This window comes from Wyeomyia smithii, chromosome 1, assembly GCF_029784165.1.
Source record: "Wyeomyia smithii strain HCP4-BCI-WySm-NY-G18 chromosome 1, ASM2978416v1, whole genome shotgun sequence".
Lineage (NCBI taxonomy): Eukaryota > Metazoa > Arthropoda > Insecta > Diptera > Culicidae > Wyeomyia > Wyeomyia smithii.
Window position 1 is genome coordinate 165,645,780 of NC_073694.1, and position 8,903 is coordinate 165,654,682.

At 40.5% G+C, this 8,903-nt stretch overlaps 2 protein-coding genes across 3 annotated transcripts in view; both read left to right on the forward strand.

The window, feature by feature from the left end:
• LOC129723932 (probable maleylacetoacetate isomerase 2) overlaps window positions 1-1,844 on the forward strand; it is a 99,704-nt gene extending 97,860 nt beyond the window's left edge. For both annotated transcript variants that reach the window (XM_055678437.1, XM_055678430.1), the window contains one exon: window positions 3-1,844. In XM_055678437.1, the coding sequence (XP_055534412.1) occupies window positions 3-341 (339 nt within the window). In that variant the 3' untranslated portion in view covers window positions 342-1,844. The remainder of the gene's footprint in view (window positions 1-2) is intronic.
• A 218-nt stretch (window positions 1,845-2,062) lies between these two features.
• Window positions 2,063-3,271, forward strand: LOC129723945 (probable maleylacetoacetate isomerase 2). The gene is made up of 3 exons (XM_055678450.1): window positions 2,063-2,371; window positions 2,436-2,554; window positions 2,610-3,271. The coding sequence occupies exons 1-3, from the start codon at window positions 2,179-2,181 to the stop codon at window positions 2,952-2,954; spliced, it is 657 nt and encodes a 218-aa protein (XP_055534425.1). The 5' UTR covers window positions 2,063-2,178; the 3' UTR covers window positions 2,955-3,271.
• Window positions 3,272-8,903: the final 5,632 nt, after the last annotated feature.

Consider the following 8,903-nt stretch of genomic DNA (forward strand, 5'->3'; position numbering starts at 1 on the left):
AGGTGATCGCATCGGGCGTTCAGCCGCTGCAAAATCTGATCGTTCTGATTCACGTGGGTGAGGAGAAAAAGAAAGAATGGGCCCAGCACTGGATCACCCGAGGGTTCCGAGCTATCGAGAAGCTGCTGTCCACGTCGGCCGGTAAGTTCTGCGTGGGAGACGAGATCACGCTAGCCGATTGCTGCCTGGTGCCGCAAGTGTTCAACGCACGTCGTTTCCACGTAGACTTGCGTCCCTATCCGATCATTCTTCGCATCGACCGCGAGCTGGAAGGGCATCCTGCCTTCCGGGCTGCGCATCCTTCTAACCAGCCTGACTGTCCGCCCGAGGCGGCCAAGTAAACACGAACGTGATTTCTCACGCTAAATTCCCCCGAAACAGGCCGCTACGTTACAACAGAAAACTGGCCCCAGAACTTTTGTAACAAGTAACGCAGTCTGCATCGTCGCTCTCTCACAAAAATGCAGATGAGTACAAATCATCTATAAAGAAAAACTAACGATATTATTGCTTTTATTATAATTCATCACTGATGAATGAAACATTCTATGTCTACTATATGCTTAAAGTATTCTAAAAAATAAGTTTCACTAGGTTCTGTGGTTTCGCTAAAGAATAGTTGCGGTGGCGAGTGATTTCTCTTGAGTAAATTTAGATTTTGGGACACAATCAAATTTTTTAAACACGAATGTACCACAATTCTGTCTGAATATTAGGGATACAACTTTTTATTAGATTCCTGCTTTTTTAATTCTCATAAAAACAACTGCAAAATGACAAATCATACAAAACCAAAATTATTTGTCGGATTTTAATACAAAAATATTTGAAAAGATTGAATCCAGACGCCTAATGCAAAATAGAAGCGGTCCATAGGTCAGGGCATCAATCTTTGGTTGAGTTGGTAGATCAATATGTGATGAAAATATTACCTTAGGAGGCAAAGTGCAAAGTGGAAAATCTAGACCCGAATTTCAATGCTTCTAATTTTTATTTAAAACATTTTTTTTCTTTCCTGAGAAATGGTGTGGTGCAAATTAAAATTTCTCACGCATTTTCTCATGTGTTATTGATAATTGTGCCAAATTTAAATGGGTTTTCAATCGAAGTTTTGTTTATAATATTTATGTCATGCTATTAGCCTTGTCTGATACAGATGGGATTTTAAGGATTGAATTTCTGCAATCACGTGCAAGCACGACTTACACAAACGTCAAAAGTGTATATCAACCGCCTACTGCGACTCGAACTTTCAAGCTGATGTTTTGGGGCAAAACTTGTATGCGAAAACGGTAAGTTTTTGTGAATTGCGTTGAATTCAGTTTGCGAATACAATGAATGTTCTAGTTCTTAAAACTTTCTTAATAATTTTCAAGTTTTTCGGCGATGGTTTTTTTTCTTGAACAGAAAGCAAACTGATTTTTTCCTAATTCTCGAACACTGCCTCCTTACTATTTTTTATTAAAATAGTAGATTATTATTCAATGGTGTCGAATGGGTAAAATGCGATTTACTACAAATGCAGTTGACTGAATCTAGATACTAATATTTCATGATAAAATTAAAAGAACTACCTCGGAGTACTGACAAATCAACTAATTTAATTTACTCTGTTCATTTTTCCAAATCGAACGAGCCATCTTTTGCAACACCACATCTAGTGTAACGTTCGTTTTTTTTTCGCATTGATTTCTTTTATTTGCCTCAGTGAAAATGCGTTGACTTTCACTATCGATAACCTTAATCATAACTGCATTTCTTGAATTGGTGTTGTTTCTTGCCTCGGTATCAATGTACTTATTTTAATCTAAGAAACCAAATTACATATATCATTTGAAAAGAAAGTTCCAGTTTGTACTGCTTCGAAAGCCCAACTGTACGATGTTATCCAACCAACAATAACAAAAACATGTAATTTGTCTAGAAGCACACGCAGAACACATATCTCGCCTACTTTGGTATTAGTAAGAGTACGATTCGCAGATTCTCTGTCATCAGTTGAGTGAATTTACAAAACTGAAATATGATGAACCTTGTGTTACCTATGCGGTATCAACCTTATCTCGGTACTACCTGCATCCATACCAAGACACTGAAAATTTCAGCGATAATGACAGTTATCACTGCTTTGAACAACTTTTTGTGAACAATTAAGAAGCCGCATTCGTGTGCGCTAGGATGTCCAAAGACGTCGTGTTGTACTCATTCTGGCGAAGTTCCTGCACCTGGCGTGTGCGGAACGCACTGAACCTTAAGAAAATCCTCTATGACCTCAAGCCGATAGATTTATATAAATCCGGGGGTGGAGAACAGTTTAAAGATGAGTTCCGTCAACTGAACCCCATGCAGCAGGTTCCCGCACTGACAATCGGTATGTGTTACAATAATATAAATACTTTCAATTTCTATTTTCAATTTATTCGTTTTTTCCATAGACGGTAACACAATTATCGAGTCAATGGCAATACTTCACTATCTAGAAGAAACGCGACCAGAAATACCTCTACTACCGCAGGATAAGCTACAACGTGCAAAGGTTCGAGAAATCTGCGAGGTAAACAATTTATTATAATGCTTGAACTTCTAGTCCCTCAACGCATCTTTTCTAGGTGATCACATCCGGTATCCAGCCCTTCCAGAACTCCAGTACCTTCGCTTACATCGGTAAAGAAAAGTCACTCGAATGGGCTCAGTACTGGATCGCGCGAGGATTTCGTGCCGTAGAGCAGCTGCTTGCGGTTTCGGCCGGCAAATATTGCCTCGGGGATCAAATCACGCTGGCCGACTGCTGTCTGGTGCCGCAGGTATTTAACGCACGCCTGTACAAGGTGGACCTTGATCCGTACCCTACGATTATCCGTATTGATGGGGAGCTGGCGAAACATCCGGCCTTCCAAGCCGCGCATCCTTACAATCAGGTGGACTGCCCACCGGATCTTGTCAACAAAATGTAAAGGGTAGTTTCATCTTGTACAGGCTTCTATCTTGCGGAATTATTCTGGTATTTACTTCTAGGGGTCATTCACAAATTACGTAAGGGTTTAGGGGGGGGGAGGGGGGTATCTAAAACTACTTCATTTCTACTTGATTTCAAATTTTATTTACTTTAACATGATATTAACTGAGTTAACTTGTTTTGTTTTTATCCTCTACGAATACGCTTTATGTAAAACAAATGTTTCATCTTCGAAAATATTTTTTTCCTTGAAGAAAAAATCTTACGTACGATTCATAGGGGGGAGGGGTTTAATGCAAAATTTTACTAAGCCTTATTATGGGGGGAGGGGGTCGAAAATTTCGAAAAAAGTCCTTACATAATTTATGAATGACGCCCTAGCAGTATTTCTTACCTGTCCGAGATAGTGCCTTGAAAATCTGTTGAAATAAAACACATTTTCGATCAATGAAACCCAACTTTCTTTTTCTAGATAGTTGCTTTAGAAGACAATACAGCGATTTTCTTATTTTTCGATAACATTATGTGTAATATGTCATGTCATTGAGCTTAAAATAGCCTTCTGTTACGATGATTACTTCCTCATCAGAAATCTCTTTCTACACTCAAAATATTTTTCACGTTATTGTTACGTGAAATCTCCTGTACTTGTTCATTTTCTGTCATTTTGCATGATTTATGTGACAAACATATCATCTACGTGAAAATCACATGCATACTATGTTTTATAACGTAACATCTACGTCAACTTGGCAACGTCAAACAGAATGAAGTATCGCGTGAACTCTCCGTGCGAAAATACACAGAAATCAAAATGGCGAAGCTGTTGTCTGATTCAGTCTTTGAACATGAAAGCAATTCCTCGATGACTTCTCAATAAGTGAGCTTTAGAAAAACCATAAGAATTCGGCATCGAGATTTCACACAGATTTAGTTTAAATTGCGAGAAATTTCCTGAACATAAACAGTTGCAGCTAACAGTGATGATCGCCAGCGAATGTCGCAATATCATTTTGCCATTTGTATGTCGTTTAATTCTTTTACGAATTGGCGATTTTGCATGCCCGTGCGTCTTATCAAGCAACATATTTGGATAATTTCTGAAAACTATTGCTAGTCTCTAAAGAATTTGGGTAACCACAATTAAAAATTATACGTTGTATAAACGTAAACATGAAACTCACATGATATGCATATATCTACTGAATAAGATTCACATGATAAATCATCTCACCAGTTCATGATGAACTCAAATGACAATCACGTAAAATCTACATGAAAATGACAGAGGAAAATATTCACATAACTTTTCCGGTAATTATAACCTGAAAAATATTTTGAGTTTTCTACAAATTTATCCATACACTATAACAGTTTTAACGTGTCGTGAAAAAATAACTTTTAACTAGTTTCAAACGTGACCGTTTATTTACTCCAATGTAAAGAACCTTCAGAGTGTCATTTCCGGTGTAACAGGACGATGAGTAATCGTGAGCAAAGATTGTTTTTCGGCGAAAGAAAACAGCCAATATATATTCTTCCACGCGGAAGAAAAGAAAGTGGAGTAAGAGTGCGATGATCAGTAACGATTGACAAAATGGTTCCGGTGCTGCGGGAAATCACGTACAGCAGCCACAATTCTACCGCCCAGTAGCAGCAATTTGCGTCTGTTCCACCCCACCAACCGCAAGCCAAGGTCAGTAACGAAATGTTCGTGCAATTGCTGACAGTGATGCAGCAGCAGCATAAAAAAAATAATAATAGCGAATAGGTTTGCTACCGCTCAAGTAAACAGTAAATATTTGCTGTAATGTAAAAATATTTTGCTCTGAAAATTCGTACCGGAAATAGCAAATATTTTCCGCGTCCAATGCCTGTCTAACACTCAGTTTTCTCTTAAACAAAATGAAAGAATTTGACACCAGTTTTCAATTAAGTGTAGCAAAAGCTGTAATCGGTGATTTGAAAGTATTCTAGAAATCGGACATCAGTGGTGATTCAGCAGACTTGAGCAAAGTTTTACAGAAGAAAATAACATTTTTGAGCTCAACAGAAAATTGTCAGCGGATCTGAAGCGATTATTTGACGACATGAAGACCCTTAATTCTCCTCTTCTGCAAATATATGCTACAAAAATCGATCACGAATTTTTTATGTTAACTTGAATATGTTTTGTATTTCTTTTTTTTTGTTTCTCATTCGAATTGAGAGTGAAATTTCAAACAACTTTTTGTTGCCTTTTACTGATAAACTTCATTTAAAATCTCATTTTGCTAAAAAAAATTGTCCGTTCCCGGTTCCCGGGAATTCCCGAGAAATGTGATTTTTCATTCCCGTTTCCCGGGAAATCATTTTCCGGGAATATTGCAAACCCTACATGTTAGTCCAATTTGCCTAGCAGCTGCAGCAGTAATTCACTCAGCAATAGAATAACGACGAAAGGCCAGAACGTCTCCTTCGAGCTTTAGCATTATGTTTAAAAGTGTTAGTGGTGCTTATTACAGGAGTCACTTCACGGTGAAATATATTTCACTCTCACGCTCACTTCACTTTTTTAGACCTATTCCCGATTCCACCTCATGTGAGGTGACAAAAAGCACCTCCGTGGAGTGAGATTGACAGTGAAGTGAAATTGAGAATAGGACAAGTGAAATGAGATTGTTTCCCAGCTCAAAAATGTCTTAGTCCCAGAAAGTCGTTTTTTCCCGTTTTTTAGATAACACCAGATCTTGACGTGTTCTGCATTTCTAAGACATTCGGCATAAAAAAAATGTTTTTTTTTGGTATCGAAAATTCCCGGAATTAGTTTGCATTTTTTTCATCCGGCAAAAAAATGAAAAATTGGCCGCTTTAAGGCACGGATCAAACTCTGATTCGCTTCGTTACTGAAGAACAAATCCAATATTTACCATTAGATCACAAATCAATCAACTTTAAGACTTTCGTGGAATAATTTCACCGTTCAAAATGGTCGTGAAATAATTCCACGCGAAACGTCGCTTTTTCCGTTCTCACTTCACTGATATGACACTCATAATAACCCAGATTCCACGGCAGATGTCACTCCGCGACGTTTTTCTCACTTACGTGAGTCCCGTAATAGGATTTTGTTCACTTCACTCTGATTTCACCGTGAAGTGACTCCCGTAATAAGCACCAGCGCCTCTGGCCAGTAACAACAAGTAATTCTGGTTCGAGTCCGACTCTAAGGCCTTTGCCATGCTGAACGCCAACACGAGCGATCGGTCGAGAGCTTTGCCGTAGGTTAATGGACAGCCGTAAATAGAGCCGTTAATTATCCTACGACAAGGCTCTCGCCCGATCGCTCGCGTTGGCGTACAACATGGCAAAGACCTAACGTGAGGTTTACTGCGTAATACTCGAGCGAGATATGACGAGCTTTTCGAGAAGAATGCCGCTAAGTTGGACGACGAAGCAAAATTGCACTGTCTTTTGCGGAAATTGGGTGCATCTCAGTATGAAAGTTATGTAAGTTACTCAAGTTGCTGAGAAATTTCACGTTTTTTGAAACTGTGGACGAGCTCAAGAGCCTGTTCAGAGCTTAGAAATCGGTAATTAACTTCCGTTCCGATGCCTGCAGATTGCGAAAAACGCAGTAGAATATCATGTGGCTTTCACATCACCAAGTAAACAAAGTTTACGTGGAGTTTAAGCTTGACGAGCTCTCCAAGGTGGAATTCAAGTTCTTTGTCTACGTGTGTGATTTGAAATCGAAGAATGACATCGAGATTCTCACGCAAAGTTTGAAAAGCGGAACGACGTGAAATTGGAGCAGCTTTGAAAAGGGTCTTGACAACCTCAAACATTTCAATGCGATGATTGAATCTCCGACAACGTATAACAAAGTCGAAGTCGACCGGCTAGAGAAGTTGAACAATCACCCCGTTCGACTATACCGATTGGGGTGGCTTAATCGTCGTTGTCCGCGAAGTCAATGGTTACATATGGATTTAAGGAGACTATTCAATAAGTCTGAATTCAGCTCTCCAGCCGCAGAGTATGCACTTCCACTTCTGGACGACATCTTCGCCAAACTGGCAAACTTGAAATGTTTAGGCGTCGTACACAAATTACGTAACACATGAAGGGGGGGGGGGGGTTGAGTCTGCGTTACTTATTGTCACGTAGGGGGGAGGGGGTAGTAGAGGCAGTTACGTAACTGTGATGTTTGCTCGAAATTGAAAATTTCGGAGGGGGGTCAGGCTGATCAGCGTTACGTAAATTTAGGGGGGGGGGTCATGTCGAACGTTACCTATCGTTACGTAGGGGGGAGGGGGTCTGAAATCTAGATTTTTAGCGTAACGTAATTTGTGTACGACGCCTTAGCCAATTAGATTAGTCTGATGCTCTTCAATGACGGAAGTCGAACAGTACCGTAGTTTGCTGACAATCAAAACGCATCGTGGGTGTACAGAACCGCCTTCCGCCAGAGGTGAAGATCGCGCCTGGTGCATTCGAACAGCTTATCGACGCAATTCTAGTCGAACTGAAGGACATTTATGGCTACCTCGATGACGTGTTCGTCGGCGGTGAAACGGAGGAGTACCACGATCACAATCTACGGAAAGTTCTACAGTGTGTACAAGATTTCGGATTCATGAGTGTACATTTCGCAGACAGCAAATCAGATACTCGGGGCACGTCGACGATTGTCACGGGCTACGCCCGGTTCCGGCCTAGCTCGAGACGGTTCCTAAGCTGCCACCTTCAACCGATGTATCCGGTGTGCGTTTTTTTTTTCTGGCGACCATCAACTATTACGGCAAGCTCGTCCCCAACTTGCGCATGCTACGCTATCCGTACGACAACCTTGTCAAGTCGGATGTGAAGTTCCACTGGAGTTCGGAGTGCCAAAGCGCGTTCGACCAATTTAAACAGAGTCTTTCGACGCATCTTCTCACGCGCTATGATCCGAAGCAAGAGATCCTCGTATCTGTTGACACCCGCTGACGTCACGAAGTTCCACAAGATGCACTACGAATGACACTTCGGACTCCAAACTAACCATCCTCTACTTCGCATTTTCGATTTTAAGAAGAGGATTCTTGTATACACTGCAAACTGTCTGCAACACTTCGCCCTCACCTTATTGAGTTTGAGATCCACCGCGACGTCCAGAACAGCTGGCCACAGCTCGAGGAGTCAGAGCTTTGCCGGTTTCAATCTCGTCAAAAATCGCTCTCTGTGGTGGATGGGTGCATCTTATGTGCTAAACGACTCGTCATTCTGTCACTGCATAGGAAACAATATCTCGAACAGCTTCGTGTTAACCATCCCAGCATGCAGCGTATAAAGGCCATCGCTCGAAGCTGTGTCTACTGACCAAGGTTGTTAATACGATAGATTATCGTCGATAATCGTCATCGCCGTTACCAATAACGTATGATATCGTTATCGAAGATATCGATACCGTCTTCAAACATTAACGATATCGGCGATAACGATAGTCACTAGACGTTATCAGCTCACTAACGCCTTATGCCAGTTTTGTCTGCTGTGGTAGCGAATGGTGTACGACTTGATCAAAAAGCAAGCACGGGGTGAGGAAACGTTTTTTCACTTCAGAGGATTGGAGACGAAACATCACTAGGCAACAGGAAGAAACTTTTCCTTATTTGTTTATTTTTCGCTTCTCATCAGGAAAATAAATTTCTCAGTTTTGATTGTTTTAGCTAATAAGACGCTTTTTTAAGCACAAATTCGAATAGTAAGGTATGTAGCATTGTCATATTTGCATTTAAAATGCATCTAATCAATATCTAATAAAGCAAAAGATGGTATTGCAGTGGATGGTAATAAACAAACGTTATTGATTCGATAACGTCCAGGAGCTATCGTCATTGACAATGACGATAATGTCTGAAGACATAAGCGTCATCGTCGATAACGATAACAGACGGTATCGTTATCGGCGTTTACGATAAAT